The sequence below is a fragment of the Hemiscyllium ocellatum genome, unplaced genomic scaffold (genome assembly GCF_020745735.1).
Source record: "Hemiscyllium ocellatum isolate sHemOce1 unplaced genomic scaffold, sHemOce1.pat.X.cur. scaffold_860_pat_ctg1, whole genome shotgun sequence".
Lineage (NCBI taxonomy): Eukaryota > Metazoa > Chordata > Chondrichthyes > Orectolobiformes > Hemiscylliidae > Hemiscyllium > Hemiscyllium ocellatum.
The window spans coordinates 53055-67730 of NW_026869274.1; the positions used below are offsets into that span (position 1 = coordinate 53055).

Below are 14676 nucleotides of genomic sequence, written 5' to 3' on the forward strand. Positions count from 1 at the left end.
TGAGGGAATGCTGCACTGTTGGAGGGTCAGTACTGAGGGAGAGCTGCATTGTCAGAGGGTCAGTACTGAGAGGGTGATGGACTGTCAAAGGGTCATTACTGAGAGAGTGCGACACGGTCAGTGTGTCAGTTCTGAGGGAGTGCTGCACTGTCAGAGGGTCAGTACTGAGGGAGTGCTGCAGTGTCAGAGGATCAGTACTGATGGAGAGCTGCACTGTGAGAGGGTCAGTACAGAGAAAGTGCTACACTATCAAACGGTCAGTACTGTGGGAGTGCCGCACTGTCAGAGGGTCAGTATTGAGGGAATGCTGCATTGTAAGAGGATCAGTCCAGAGAGTGCTACACTCAGAGGTTCATTACTGATGAATTGCTGCACTGTCAGAGGGTCTGAACTGTGGGAGAGCTGCACTGTCAGAGGGTCTGAACTGTGGGAGAGCTGCACTGTCAGAGGGTCAGTACTGAGGGAGTGCTGGAGTGTCAGAGGGTCAGTACTGAGGGAGTGCTGGACTGTCAGACGGTCAGTACTGAGGGAGTGCAGCATTGTCAGAGGGTCAGTTTGGAGGGAGTGCAGCATTGTCAGAGGGTCAGTTTGGAGGGAGTGCAGCATTGTCAGAGGGTCAGTTTGGAGGGAGTGCAGCATTGTCAGAGGGTCAGTACTGAGGGAGTGCTGCACTGTCAGCGCATCAGGCTGGGGGATACCTGCATTGTAAGAGAGTCAGTACTGAGTGAGTGCCACACTGTCAGATGGGCTGAATGGCCTAATTTCTGCTCCCATGTCTTGTGGTCTACAAGGAATATCGGGAATTGTTCAGTACATTGCTGCTTCTGCGTCCTACAGACCCTGCTCAGCAATGATTCCCGTGTCCAGATTCCAGAGACTGTGTTCAAACAGACCGTCTTCATTTAGTTTTTGAACTTGAAGAGGTTACATCCTCTTTTCCCAGGGTTGGAGGGTTCGTTTCACGTGACTGACCTGCCAGCTCAAAGGGATATTTTCATGCTGCAGGGCTGAGGTTTATTCCTCAGCTTCCGTCTGCTCATCCCAAATGGATCCCACTGCCCCACACGCAGCACAGGCGTGTGTTCCTTATTTCTGAGCTTCCCAATGCTCATCCACTTCCAGAATGACATCCAACACTCCTCCAAACCGTATCGCAGGGTAATTGCCTGGGAGAGAGGAGGGCTAAGAGTGGAAATAAAAACCTGAAAGTTCCTTACAGTGACATTAAGGGTGAATTGATAATGAGAGAAAGAGTAGGTTGTGGAAGACAGTGAGAGTTTGTGCATGGACCCAGAGGGTGTAGTGAATGGATGCATTTTGTCAGTGCTCATTGAGACAGGGTTGATAATAAATCGTGGAGATGCTCTGTGATACAATTAAATGAATTAGCATATATATATAGAGAGATGGTTCTGAGTGGTCTGGCCTTCTTACAACCCAATAAATCTCCAAAGACGGGGGAAATGTATCTCAGTTTACCGAATGAGGTGATGGAGGAAGTAGCAGGTACACGAGCAAACATTTTCAAATCCCCTCTGGCCACAGGAGAGTTGTCTGCAGACTGACCATGTGGTACTGTTATTCAAGAAGGAGCATGGGATATACCAGGCAGCTCCAGGCCGGTCAGGCTAATATCGTGGGTGGGACGTCTGTTGGAAGCAAGTTTGGGAGATAGAATTAATCAGCATTTAAAGAGACTGGAGTTCAGGAAGAACAGTCAGAATGGTTCTGTTAAGGGGAGGTCAGGTCTGACCAATGGGATCGCACTGTTTAAGGAGGTGACCAGGTGTGTAAATAAGGGCAATACTTTCCTGTCGCCTGCTTGGAGGTCAGTGAGGCTTTTATCAGGATCCATACCGGAAACCGATAGTGAACATAAAAACTCCAGATCCAAGGAATTTGGCGCAGAATGCTGAGTGGCAGGAAGCAGACAGTGACGGCCCAATGAGAAATCTCTGTCCGTTCATGTCTCACTGTTGGGGTCTTGCTGATGTGGCTGATAGAAAAGATGTAGGTTTGAATGGTGGATGGTTAATCATTGGGCTCATGAATGATATGAAGATTGGTTGGGTGATAAATACTGAGGAGGATAGCCTTAGGTTACAGAAGGATAGAGATGGCCTTGTCAGATGGACCGATCAGTGACAACGGGTGAGGTGCCTGAAGACTGGAGGGTGGTTAATGATGGGCCATTATTGAAGTAAGGCTGCAAGGTACAGCCATTGTACTATGGAGCTGTGCGCCTGATGGCAGTGGTGGGTCAGCTGTTGGAGGGCATTCTGAGAGACAACTTACATACATTTGGAAAAGCAAGAATTGATTAGGGATGGTCAGCTTGGCTTTGTTTGTGGAAATGGTGTGTCCAACTTGATGGAGCTTTTGAAGGGATGACCAAGGAGACAGATGAGATGTTTTCACATGGGAGACTGCTTAGTGAAAGGTTAGATGAGATGACATCCAGGGAGAGAGGACAGCACGGTGCCTCAGTGGTTTGATTCTAACTCCCGGTGACTGTCTGTGTAGAGTTTACACATTCTCTCTGTATCTGTGCGGGTTTCCTCCGGGTGCTCCACTTTCCTCTCTCAGTCCAAAGATGCCATGGGAAATGCAGCATTACAGGAATAGAGTGGAGGATGTGAGTCTGGGTGGGATGCTGTTCAGACAGTCAGAGTGGGCCCAATGGACGGATTGGCTTGCTTCTACACTGTGGGAATTCTAAAATTAATCCAGAGAGACAAGTCATCTTCTGGGAACATGGGCTCCAATCTTGGACAGGGGTGGATGTGGGTCCTTACCGTCTGAAGGGGTTTGAACACAGTCTGAGGGGGGAGCTGGGCAGAGCCCTGAAGTGTTGAGGGTGTGAATGTTTTGTGGAGCTACTGTCTGAGGGGCATTGGGGGTTAAACACAACAAAGTGGTGCTTTCTTTGATATTTAGGGGGTATTTTCTGAGGTACTGAGGGAGCACTATCTGAGGTATTGAGGGGGCACATTCTGAGGTACTGAGGGGGCACTGTCTGAGGGGGCACTGTCTGAGGGGGCACTGTCTGAGGGGGCACTGTCTGAGGGGGCACTGTCTGAGGGGGCACTGTCTGAGGGGGCACTGTCTGAGGGGGCACTGTCTGAGGGGGCACTGTCTGAGGGGGCACTGTCTGAGGCGGCACTGAGGCAGCACTGTCTGAGGTACTGAGGCAGCACTGTCTGAGGTACTGAGGCAGCACTGTCTGAGGCACTGAGGCAGCCCTGTCTGAGGCACTGAGGCAGCCCTGTCTGAGGCACTGAGGCAGCCCTGTCTGAGGCACTGAGGCAGCCCTGTCTGAGGCACTGAGGCAGCCCTGTCTGAGGCACTGAGGCAGCCCTGTCTGAGGCACTGAGGCAGCCCTGTCTGAGGCAGCCCTGTCTGAGGCAGCCCTGTCTGAGGCAGCCCTGTCGGAGGCAGCCCTGTCGGAGGCAGCCCTGTCTGAGGCAGCCCTGTCGGAGGCAGCCCTGTCGGAGGCAGCCCTGTCGGAGGCAGCCCTGTCGGAGGCAGCCCTGTCGGAGGGAGCCCTGTCGGAGGGAGCCCTGTCGGAGGGAGCCCTGTCGGAGGGAGCCCTGTCGGAGGCAGCCCTGTCGGAGGCAGCCCTGTCGGAGGCAGCCCTGTCGGAGGCAGCCCTGTCGGAGGCAGCCCTGTCGGAGGCAGCCCTGTCGGAGGCAGCCCTGTCGGAGGCAGCCCTGTCGGAGGGAGCCCTGTCGGAGGCACTGAGGCAGCCCTGTCGGAGGCAGCCCTGTCGGAGGCAGCCCTGTCGGAGGCAGCCCTGTCGGAGGCAGCCCTGTCGGAGGCAGCCCTGAGGGAGCCCTGTCTGAGGGAGCCCTGTCTGAGGCAGCCCTGTCTGAGGCAGCCCTGTCTGAGGCAGCCCTGTCTGAGGCAGCCCTGTCTGAGGCAGCCCTGTCTGAGGCAGCCCTGTCGGAGGCAGCCCTGTCGGAGGCAGCCCTGTCGGAGGGAGCCCTGTCGGAGGGAGCCCTGAGGGAGCCCTGTCTGAGGCAGCCCTGTCGGAGGCAGCCCTGTCGGAGGCAGCCCTGTCGGAGGCAGCCCTGTCGGAGGCAGCCCTGTCGGAGGGAGCCCTGTCGGAGGGAGCCCTGTCGGAGGCACTGAGGCAGCCCTGTCGGAGGCAGCCCTGTCGGAGGCAGCCCTGTCGGAGGCAGCCCTGTCGGAGGCAGCCCTGTCGGAGGCAGCCCTGTCGGAGGCAGCCCTGTCGGAGGCAGCCCTGTCGGAGGCAGCCCTGTCGGAGGCAGCCCTGTCGGAGGGAGCCCTGTCGGAGGGACTGAGGCAGCCCTGTCGGAGGCAGCCCTGAGGGAGCCCTGTCTGAGGGAGCCCTGTCTGAGGGAGCCCTGTCTGAGGGAGCCCTGTCGGAGGCAGCCCTGTCGGAGGCAGCCCTGTCGGAGGCAGCCCTGTCGGAGGCAGCCCTGTCGGAGGCAGCCCTGTCGGAGGCAGCCCTGTCTGAGGCAGCCCTGTCTGAGGCAGCCCTGTCGGAGGCAGCCCTGTCGGAGGCAGCCCTGTCGGAGGCAGCCCTGTCGGAGGCAGCCCTGTCGGAGGCAGCCCTGTCGGAGGCAGCCCTGTCGGAGGGAGCCCTGTCGGAGGGACTGAGGCAGCCCTGTCGGAGGCAGCCCTGAGGGAGCCCTGTCTGAGGGAGCCCTGTCTGAGGCAGCCCTGTCTGAGGGAGCCCTGTCTGAGGGAGCCCTGTCTGAGGCAGCCCTGTCTGAGGGAGCCCTGTCTGAGGCAGCCCTGTCGGAGGCAGCCCTGTCTGAGGCAGCCCTGTCGGAGGCAGCCCTGTCGGAGGCAGCCCTGTCGGAGGCAGCCCTGAGGGAGCCCTGTCGGAGGGAGCCCTGTCGGAGGGAGCCCTGTCGGAGGGAGCCCTGTCGGAGGGAGCCCTGTCGGAGGGAGCCCTGTCGGAGGGAGCCCTGTCGGAGGGAGCCCTGTCGGAGGGAGCCCTGTCGGAGGCACTGAGGCAGCCCTGTCTGAGGCAGCCCTGTCTGAGGCAGCCCTGTCTGAGGCAGCCCTGTCTGAGGCAGCCCTGAGGCAGCCCTGTCGGAGGCAGCCCTGTCGGAGGCAGCCCTGTCTGAGGCAGCCCTGTCGGAGGCAGCCCTGTCGGAGGCAGCCCTGTCGGAGGCAGCCCTGTCGGAGCCCTGTCGGAGGCACGGAGGCAGCCCTGTCGGAGGCAGCCCTGTCTGAGGGAGCACTGAGGGAGCCCTGTCTGAGGGAGCCCTGTCTGAGGGAGCCCTGTCTGAGGGAGCCCTGTCTGAGGGAGCCCTGTCTGAGGGAGCCCTGTCTGAGGCAGCCCTGTCGGAGGGAGCCCTGTCGGAGGGAGCCCTGTCGGAGGGAGCCCTGTCGGAGGGAGCCCTGTCGGAGGGAGCCCTGTCGGAGGGAGCCCTGTCGGAGGCAGCCCTGTCGGAGGCAGCCCTGTCGGAGCCCTGTCGGAGGCAGCCCTGAGGGAGCCCTGTCGGAGGGAGCCCTGTCGGAGGGAGCCCTGTCGGAGGGAGCCCTGTCGGAGGCACTGAGGCAGCCCTGTCTGAGGCAGCCCTGTCTGAGGCAGCCCTGTCTGAGGCAGCCCTGTCTGAGGCAGCCCTGTCGGAGGGAGCCCTGTCGGAGGGACTGAGGCAGCCCTGTCGGAGGCAGCCCTGTCGGAGGCAGCCCTGTCTGAGGCAGCCCTGTCGGAGGCAGCCCTGTCTGAGGCAGCCCTGTCTGAGGGAGCCCTGTCTGAGGGAGCCCTGTCTGAGGCAGCCCTGTCTGAGGGAGCACTGAGGGAGCCCTGTCTGAGGCAGCCCTGTCTGAGGCAGCCCTGTCTGAGGCAGCCCTGTCTGAGGCAGCCCTGTCTGAGGCAGCCCTGTCTGAGGCAGCCCTGTCTGAGGGAGCCCTGTCTGAGGCAGCCCTGTCTGAGGCAGCCCTGTCTGAGGCAGCCCTGTCTGAGGCAGCCCTGTCTGAGGCACTACTGTCTGAGGCACTACTGTCTGAGGCACTACTGTCTGAGGCACTACTGTCTGAGGCAGCCCTGTCTGAGGCAGCCCTGTCTGAGGCAGCCCTGTCTGAGGCAGCCCTGTCTGAGGCAGCCCTGTCTGAGGCAGCCCTGTCTGAGGGAGCCCTGAGGGAGCCCTGTCTGAGGGAGCCCTGTCTGAGGGAGCCCTGTCTGAGGGAGCCCTGTCTGAGGGAGCACTGAGGGAGCCCTGTCTGAGGCAGCCCTGTGTGAGGCAGCCCTGTGTGAGGCAGCCCTGTGTGAGGCAGCCCTGTCTGAGGCAGCCCTGTCTGAGGGAGCCCTGTCTGAGGGAGCCCTGTCTGAGGCAGCCCTGTCTGAGGCAGCCCTGTCTGAGGCAGCCCTGTCTGAGGGAGCCCTGTCTGAGGGAGCCCTGTCTGAGGGAGCACTGAGGGAGCCCTGTCTGAGGCAGCCCTGTGTGAGGCAGCCCTGTGTGAGGCAGCCCTGTCTGAGGCAGCCCTGTCTGAGGGAGCCCTGTCTGAGGCAGCCCTGTCTGAGGCAGCCCTGTCTGAGGCAGCCCTGTCTGAGGCAGCCCTGTCTGAGGCAGCCCTGTCTGAGGGAGCCCTGTCTGAGGGAGCCCTGTCTGAGGGAGCCCTGTCTGAGGCAGCCCTGTCTGAGGCAGCCCTGTCTGAGGCAGCCCTGTCTGAGGCAGCCCTGTCTGAGGGAGCCCTGTCTGAGGCAGCCCTGTCTGAGGCAGCCCTGTCTGAGGCAGCCCTGTCTGAGGCAGCCCTGTCTGAGGGAGCACTGAGGCAGCCCTGTCTGAGGCAGCCCTGTCTGAGGCAGCCCTGTCTGAGGCAGCCCTGTCTGAGGCAGCCCTGTCTGAGGGAGCCCTGTCTGAGGCAGCCCTGTCTGAGGCAGCCCTGTCTGAGGCAGCCCTGTCTGAGGCAGCCCTGTCTGAGGCAGCCCTGTCTGAGGGAGCACTGAGGCAGCCCTGTCTGAGGCAGCCCTGTCTGAGGCAGCCCTGTCTGAGGCAGCCCTGTCTGAGGGAGCCCTGAGGGAGCCCTGTCTGAGGGAGCCCTGTGTGAGGGAGCCCTGTGTGAGGGAGCCCTGTGTGAGGGAGCCCTGTGTGAGGCAGCCCTGTGTGAGGCAGCCCTGTGTGAGGCAGCCCTGTGTGAGGCAGCCCTGTGTGAGGCAGCCCTGTGTGAGGCAGCCCTGTGTGAGGGAGCCCTGTCTGAGGCAGCCCTGTCTGAGGCAGCCCTGAGGGAGCCCTGTCTGAGGGAGCCCTGTCTGAGGGAGCCCTGTCTGAGGGAGCCCTGTCTGAGGGAGCCCTGTCTGAGGCAGCCCTGTCTGAGGCAGCCCTGTCTGAGGCAGCCCTGTCTGAGGCACTACTGAGGCACTACTGTCTGAGGGAGCCCTCAGGGAGCCCTGTCTGAGGGAGCCCTGTCTGAGGGAGCCCTGTCTGAGGCAGCCCTGTCTGAGGCAGCCCTGTCTGAGGCAGCCCTGTCTGAGGCAGCCCTGTCTGAGGCAGCCCTGTCTGAGGCACTACTGTCTGAGGGAGCACTGAGGCAGCCCTGTCTGAGGCAGCCCTGTCTGAGGCAGCCCTGTCTGAGGCAGCCCTGTCTGAGGCAGCCCTGTCTGAGGCAGCCCTGTCTGAGGCACTACTGTCTGAGGCACTACTGAGGGAGCCCTGTCTGAGGGAGCCCTGTCTGAGGGAGCCCTGTCTGAGGGACTGAGGCACTACTGTCTGAGGCACTACTGTCTGAGGCAGCCCTGTCTGAGGGACTGAGGGAGCACTGTCTGAGGCACTACTGTCTGAGGCACTACTGTCTGAGGCACTACTGTCTGAGGCACTACTGTCTGAGGCACTACTGTCTGAGGGAGCCCTGTCTGAGGGAGCCCTGTCTGAGGCACTGAGGCAGCACTGTCTGAGGGAGCCCTGTCTGAGGGAGCCCTGTCTGAGGCACTGAGGGAGCACTGTCTGAGGCAGCACTGTCTGAGGCACTGAGGGAGCCCTGTCTGAGGGAGCCCTGTCTGAGGGAGCCCTGTCTGAGGGAGCCCTGTCTGAGGCAGCCCTGTCTGAGGCAGCCCTGTCTGAGGCAGCCCTGTCTGAGGCAGCCCTGTCTGAGGCACTACTGTCTGAGGTACTACTGTCTGAGGTACTACTGTCTGAGGCAGCCCTGTCTGAGGTACTACTGTCTGAGGTAGCCCTGTCTGAGGGAGCCCTGTCTGAGGGAGCCCTGTCTGAGGGAGCCCTGTCTGAGGGAGCCCTGTCTGAGGCACCCCTGTCTGAGGCACTACTGTCTGAGGCACTACTGTCTGAGGGAGCCCTGTCTGAGGGAGCCCTGTCTGAGGCACTACTGTCTGAGGGAGCCCTGTCTGAGGCAGCCCTGTCTGAGGCAGCCCTGTCTGAGGCAGCCCTGTCTGAGGCAGCCCTGTCTGAGGCAGCCCTGTCTGAGGCAGCCCTGTCTGAGGCAGCCCTGTCTGAGGCAGCCCTGTCAGAGGGAGCCCTGTCTGAGGGAGCCCTGTCTGAGGCACTACTGTCTGAGGGAGCACTGAGGGAGCCCTGTCTGAGGCAGCCCTGTCTGAGGGAGCCCTGTCTGAGGGAGCCCTGTCTGAGGGAGCCCTGTCTGAGGCAGCCCTGTCTGAGGCAGCCCTGTCTGAGGCAGCCCTGTCTGAGGCAGCCCTGTCTGAGGCACTACTGTCTGAGGCACTACTGTCTGAGGCACTACTGAGGGAGCCCTGTCTGAGGGAGCCCTGTCTGAGGGAGCCCTGTCTGAGGCACTACTGTCTGAGGGAGCCCTGTCTGAGGGAGCCCTGTCTGAGGGACTGAGGGAGCACTGTCTGAGGTACTACTGTCTGAGGTACTACTGTCTGAGGTACTACTGTCTGAGGTACTACTGTCTGAGGCACTACTGTCTGAGGCACTACTGTCTGAGGCACTACTGTCTGAGGCACTACTGTCTGAGGCACTACTGTCTGAGGTACTACTGTCTGAGGTACTACTGTCTGAGGCACTACTGTCTGAGGCACTACTGTCTGAGGCACTACTGTCTGAGGCACTACTGTCTGTGGGAGCCCTGTCTGTGGGAGCCCTGTCTGTGGGAGCCCTGTCTGTGGGAGCCCTGTCTGTGGGAGCCCTGTCTGTGGGAGCCCTGTCTGTGGGAGCCCTGTCTGTGGGAGCCCTGTCTGTGGGAGCCCTGTCTGTGGGAGCCCTGTCTGTGGGAGCCCTGTCTGTGGGAGCCCTGTCTGTGGGAGCCCTGTCTGTGGGAGCCCTGTCTGTGGGAGCCCTGTCTGAGGGACTGAGGCACTACTGTCTGAGGCACTACTGTCTGAGGCACTACTGTCTGAGGCACTACTGTCTGAGGCACTACTGTCTGAGGGAGCCCTGTCTGAGGCACTGAGGGAGCCCTGTCTGAGGCACTGAGGGAGCCCTGTCTGAGGCACTGAGGGAGCCCTGTCTGAGGCAGCCCTGTCTGAGGCAGCCCTGTCTGAGGCAGCCCTGTCTGAGGCAGCACTGTCTGAGGCACTACTGTCTGAGGGAGCCCTGTCTGAGGGAGCACTGAGGGAGCCCTGTCTGAGGCAGCCCTGTCTGAGGCAGCCCTGTCTGAGGCAGCCCTGTCTGAGGCAGCCCTGTCTGAGGCAGCCCTGTCTGAGGCAGCCCTGTCTGAGGGAGCCCTGTCTGAGGCAGCACTGTCTGAGGCAGCCCTGTCTGAGGCAGCCCTGTCTGAGGGAGCCCTGTCTGAGGGAGCCCTGTCTGAGGGAGCCCTGTCTGAGGGAGCCCTGTCTGAGGGAGCCCTGTCTGAGGCAGCCCTGTCTGAGGGAGCACTGAGGGAGCCCTGTCTGAGGCAGCCCTGTCTGAGGCAGCCCTGTCTGAGGCAGCCCTGTCGGAGGCAGCCCTGTCGGAGGCAGCCCTGTCGGAGGCAGCCCTGTCGGAGGCAGCCCTGTCGGAGGCAGCCCTGTCGGAGGCAGCCCTGTCGGAGGCAGCCCTGTCTGAGGCAGCCCTGTCTGAGGGAGCCCTGTCTGAGGGAGCCCTGTCTGAGGCAGCCCTGTCGGAGGCACTGAGGCAGCCCTGTCGGAGGCAGCCCTGTCGGAGGCAGCCCTGTCGGAGGCAGCCCTGTCGGAGGGAGCCCTGTCGGAGGCAGCCCTGTCTGAGGCAGCCCTGTCGGAGGCAGCCCTGTCGGAGCCCTGTCGGAGGCACTGAGGCAGCCCTGTCGGAGGCAGCCCTGTCGGAGGCAGCCCTGTCGGAGGCAGCCCTGTCGGAGGCAGCCCTGTCGGAGGGAGCCCTGTCTGAGGCAGCCCTGTCGGAGGGAGCCCTGTCGGAGGGAGCCCTGTCGGAGGGAGCCCTGTCGGAGGGAGCCCTGAGGGAGCCCTGTCGGAGGGAGCCCTGTCGGAGGGAGCCCTGTCGGAGGCACTGAGGCAGCCCTGTCTGAGGCAGCCCTGTCTGAGGCAGCCCTGTCTGAGGCAGCCCTGTCGGAGGGAGCCCTGAGGGAGCCCTGTCGGAGGGAGCCCTGTCGGAGGGAGCCCTGTCGGAGGGAGCCCTGTCGGAGGGAGCCCTGTCGGAGGCAGCCCTGTCGGAGGCAGCCCTGTCTGAGGCAGCCCTGTCTGAGGCAGCCCTGTCTGAGGGAGCACTGAGGCAGCCCTGTCTGAGGCAGCCCTGTCTGAGGCAGCCCTGTCTGAGGCAGCCCTGTCTGAGGCAGCCCTGTCTGAGGCAGCCCTGTCTGAGGCAGCCCTGTCTGAGGCAGCCCTGTCTGAGGCAGCCCTGTCTGAGGCACTACTGTCTGAGGCACTACTGTCTGAGGCAGCACTGAGGCAGCCCTGTCGGAGGGAGCCCTGTCGGAGGCAGCCCTGTCGGAGGGAGCCCTGTCGGAGGCAGCCCTGTCGGAGGCAGCCCTGTCGGAGGCAGCCCTGTCTGAGGCAGCCCTGTCTGAGGCAGCCCTGTCTGAGGGAGCCCTGTCTGAGGGAGCCCTGTCTGAGGCAGCCCTGTCTGAGGGAGCCCTGTCTGAGGGAGCCCTGTCTGAGGCAGCCCTGTCTGAGGCACTACTGTCTGAGGCACTACTGTCTGAGGCACTACTGTCTGAGGCACTACTGTCTGAGGCACTACTGTCTGAGGCAGCCCTGTCTGAGGCAGCCCTGTCTGAGGCAGCCCTGTCTGAGGCAGCCCTGTCGGAGGCAGCCCTGTCGGAGGCAGCCCTGTCGGAGGCAGCCCTGTCGGAGGCAGCCCTGTCGGAGGGAGCCCTGTCGGAGGCAGCCCTGTCGGAGGCAGCCCTGTCGGAGGCAGCCCTGTCGGAGGCAGCCCTGTCGGAGGCAGCCCTGTCTGAGGGAGCCCTGTCTGAGGGAGCCCTGTCTGAGGGAGCCCTGTCTGAGGGAGCCCTGTCTGAGGGAGCCCTGTCTGAGGCAGCCCTGTCTGAGGGAGCCCTGTCTGAGGGAGCCCTGTCTGAGGGAGCCCTGTCTGAGGGAGCCCTGAGGGAGCCCTGTCTGAGGGAGCCCTGTCTGAGGGAGCCCTGTCTGAGGGAGCACTGAGGGAGCCCTGTCTGAGGCAGCCCTGTCTGAGGCAGCCCTGTCTGAGGCAGCCCTGTCTGAGGCAGCCCTGTCTGAGGCAGCCCTGTCTGAGGCAGCCCTGTCTGAGGCAGCCCTGTCTGAGGCAGCCCTGTCTGAGGCAGCCCTGTCTGAGGGAGCCCTGTCTGAGGCAGCCCTGTCTGAGGGAGCCCTGTCTGAGGCAGCCCTGTCTGAGGCAGCCCTGTCTGAGGGAGCACTGAGGGAGCCCTGTCTGAGGCAGCCCTGTCTGAGGCAGCCCTGTCTGAGGCAGCCCTGTCTGAGGCAGCCCTGTCTGAGGCAGCCCTGAGGGAGCCCTGTCTGAGGGAGCCCTGTCTGAGGGAGCCCTGTCTGAGGGAGCCCTGTCTGAGGCAGCCCTGTCTGAGGCAGCCCTGTCTGAGGGAGCACTGAGGCAGCCCTGTCTGAGGCAGCCCTGTCTGAGGCAGCCCTGTCTGAGGCAGCCCTGTCTGAGGGAGCCCTGTGTGAGGGAGCCCTGTGTGAGGGAGCACTGAGGGAGGCAGCCCTGTGTGAGGCAGCCCTGTGTGAGGCAGCCCTGTGTGAGGCAGCCCTGTGTGAGGGAGCCCTGTGTGAGGGAGCCCTGTGTGAGGGAGCCCTGTGTGAGGGAGCCCTGTGTGAGGGAGCCCTGTGTGAGGGAGCCCTGTGTGAGGGAGCCCTGTGTGAGGGAGCCCTGTGTGAGGGAGCCCTGTGTGAGGGAGCCCTGTCTGAGGCAGCCCTGTCTGAGGCAGCCCTGTCTGAGGGAGCCCTGTCTGAGGCAGCCCTGTCTGAGGCAGCCCTGAGGCAGCCCTGTCTGAGGGAGCCCTGTCTGAGGGAGCCCTGTCTGAGGGAGCCCTGTCTGAGGCAGCCCTGTCTGAGGCAGCCCTGTCTGAGGCAGCCCTGTCTGAGGCAGCCCTGTCTGAGGGAGCACTGAGGCAGCCCTGTCTGAGGCAGCCCTGTCTGAGGCAGCCCTGTCTGAGGCAGCCCTGTCTGAGGCAGCCCTGTCTGAGGGAGCCCTGAGGCAGCCCTGTCTGAGGGAGCCCTGAGGGAGCCCTGTCTGAGGGAGCCCTGTCTGAGGGAGCCCTGTCTGAGGGAGCCCTGTCTGAGGGAGCCCTGTGTGAGGGAGCACTGAGGGAGCCCTGTGTGAGGCAGCCCTGTGTGAGGCAGCCCTGTGTGAGGCAGCCCTGTGTGAGGCAGCCCTGTGTGAGGCAGCCCTGTGTGAGGCAGCCCTGTGTGAGGCAGCCCTGTGTGAGGCAGCCCTGTGTGAGGGAGCCCTGTCTGAGGGAGCCCTGTCTGAGGGAGCCCTGTCTGAGGCAGCCCTGAGGGAGCCCTGTCTGAGGGAGCCCTGTCTGAGGCAGCCCTGTCTGAGGCAGCCCTGTCTGAGGCAGCCCTGAGGGAGCCCTGTCTGAGGGAGCCCTGTCTGAGGCAGCCCTGTCTGAGGCAGCCCTGTCTGAGGCAGCCCTGTCTGAGGGAGCCCTGAGGGAGCCCTGAGGCAGCCCTGTCTGAGGCAGCCCTGTCTGAGGCAGCCCTGTCTGAGGCAGCCCTGTCTGAGGCAGCCCTGTCTGAGGCAGCCCTGTCTGAGGCACTACTGTCTGAGGGAGCCCTGAGGCAGCCCTGTCTGAGGCAGCCCTGTCTGAGGCAGCCCTGTCTGAGGCAGCCCTGTCTGAGGCAGCCCTGTCTGAGGGAGCACTGAGGCAGCCCTGTCTGAGGCAGCCCTGTCTGAGGCAGCCCTGTCTGAGGCAGCCCTGTCTGAGGCAGCCCTGTCTGAGGCAGCCCTGTATGAGGCACTACTGAGGGAGCCCTGTCTGAGGGAGCCCTGTCTGAGGGAGCCCTGTCTGAGGGAGCCCTGTCTGAGGGAGCCCTGTCTGAGGGAGCCCTGTCTGAGGCACTACTGTCTGAGGGAGCCCTGTCTGAGGGACTGAGGCACTACTGTCTGAGGCACTACTGTCTGAGGCACTACTGTCTGAGGCACTACTGTCTGAGGGAGCCCTGTCTGAGGGAGCCCTGTCTGAGGCACTGAGGCAGCACTGTCTGAGGCAGCACTGTCTGAGGCAGCACTGTCTGAGGCAGCACTGTCTGAGGCAGCACTGTCTGAGGCAGCACTGTCTGAGGCAGCACTGTCTGAGGGAGCCCTGTCTGAGGCACTGAGGGAGCACTGTCTGAGGCAGCCCTGTCTGAGGCAGCCCTGTCTGAGGCAGCCCTGTCTGAGGCACTACTGTCTGAGGGAGCCCTGTCTGAGGTACTACTGTCTGAGGTACTACTGTCTGAGGCAGCCCTGTCTGAGGTACTACTGTCTGAGGGAGCCCTGTCTGAGGGAGCCCTGTCTGAGGGAGCCCTGTCTGAGGGAGCCCTGTCTGAGGGAGCCCTGTCTGAGGGAGCCCTGTCTGAGGCACTACTGTCTGAGGCACTACTGTCTGAGGGAGCCCTGTCTGAGGGAGCCCTGTCTGAGGGAGCCCTGTCTGAGGGAGCCCTGTCTGAGGCACTACTGTCTGAGGCACTACTGTCTGAGGCACTACTGTCTGAGGCAGCCCTGTCTGAGGCAGCCCTGTCTGAGGCAGCCCTGTCTGAGGCAGCCCTGTCTGAGGCAGCCCTGTCTGAGGCAGCCCTGTCAGAGGCAGCCCTGTCAGAGGCAGCCCTGTCTGAGGCACTACTGTCTGAGGCACTACTGTCTGAGGCACTACTGTCTGAGGCAGCCCTGTCTGAGGGAGCCCTGTCTGAGGCACTACTGTCTGAGGCACTACTGTCTGAGGCACTACTGTCTGAGGCAGCCCTGTCTGAGGCACTACTGTCTGAGGCACTACTGTCTGAGGCAGCCCTGTCTGAGGCAGCCCTGTCTGAGGCAGCCCTGTCTGAGGCAGCCCTGTCTGAGGGAGCACTGTCTGAGGCACTACTGTCTGAGGCACTACTGTCTGAGGCACTACTGTCTGAGGCAGCCCTGTCTGAGGCACTACTGTCTGAGGCAGCCCTGTCTGAGGGAGCCCTGTCTGAGGCAGCCCTGTCTGAGGGAGCCCTGTCTGAGGCAGCCCTGTCTGAGGCAGCCCTGTCTGAGGGAGCACTGAGGGAGCCCTGTCTGAGGCAGCCCTGTCTGAGGCAGCCCTGTCTGAGGCAGCCCTGTCTGAGGCAGCCCTGTCTGAGGCAGCCCTGTCTGAGGCAGCCCTGAGGGAGCCCTGTCTGAGGGAGCCCTGTCTGAGGGAGCCCTGTCTGAG

The 14676-nt window shown here is 62.7% G+C and overlaps 1 protein-coding gene across 1 annotated transcript in view; it reads right to left on the reverse strand.

The window, feature by feature from the left end:
* Positions 1-3397: 3397 nt before the first annotated feature.
* Positions 3398-14676, reverse strand: part of LOC132814586 (treponemal membrane protein B-like) — a gene marked incomplete at its 3' end in the record, with an annotated part of 97851 nt that continues 86572 nt past the window's right edge. Inside the window, exons 2-3 of the mRNA XM_060823525.1 lie at positions 3837-3969; positions 3398-3748 (exon numbers count right to left, since the gene is read on the reverse strand). Of these exons, the coding sequence (XP_060679508.1) occupies positions 3398-3748; positions 3837-3969 (484 nt within the window). The remainder of the gene's footprint in view (positions 3749-3836; positions 3970-14676) is intronic.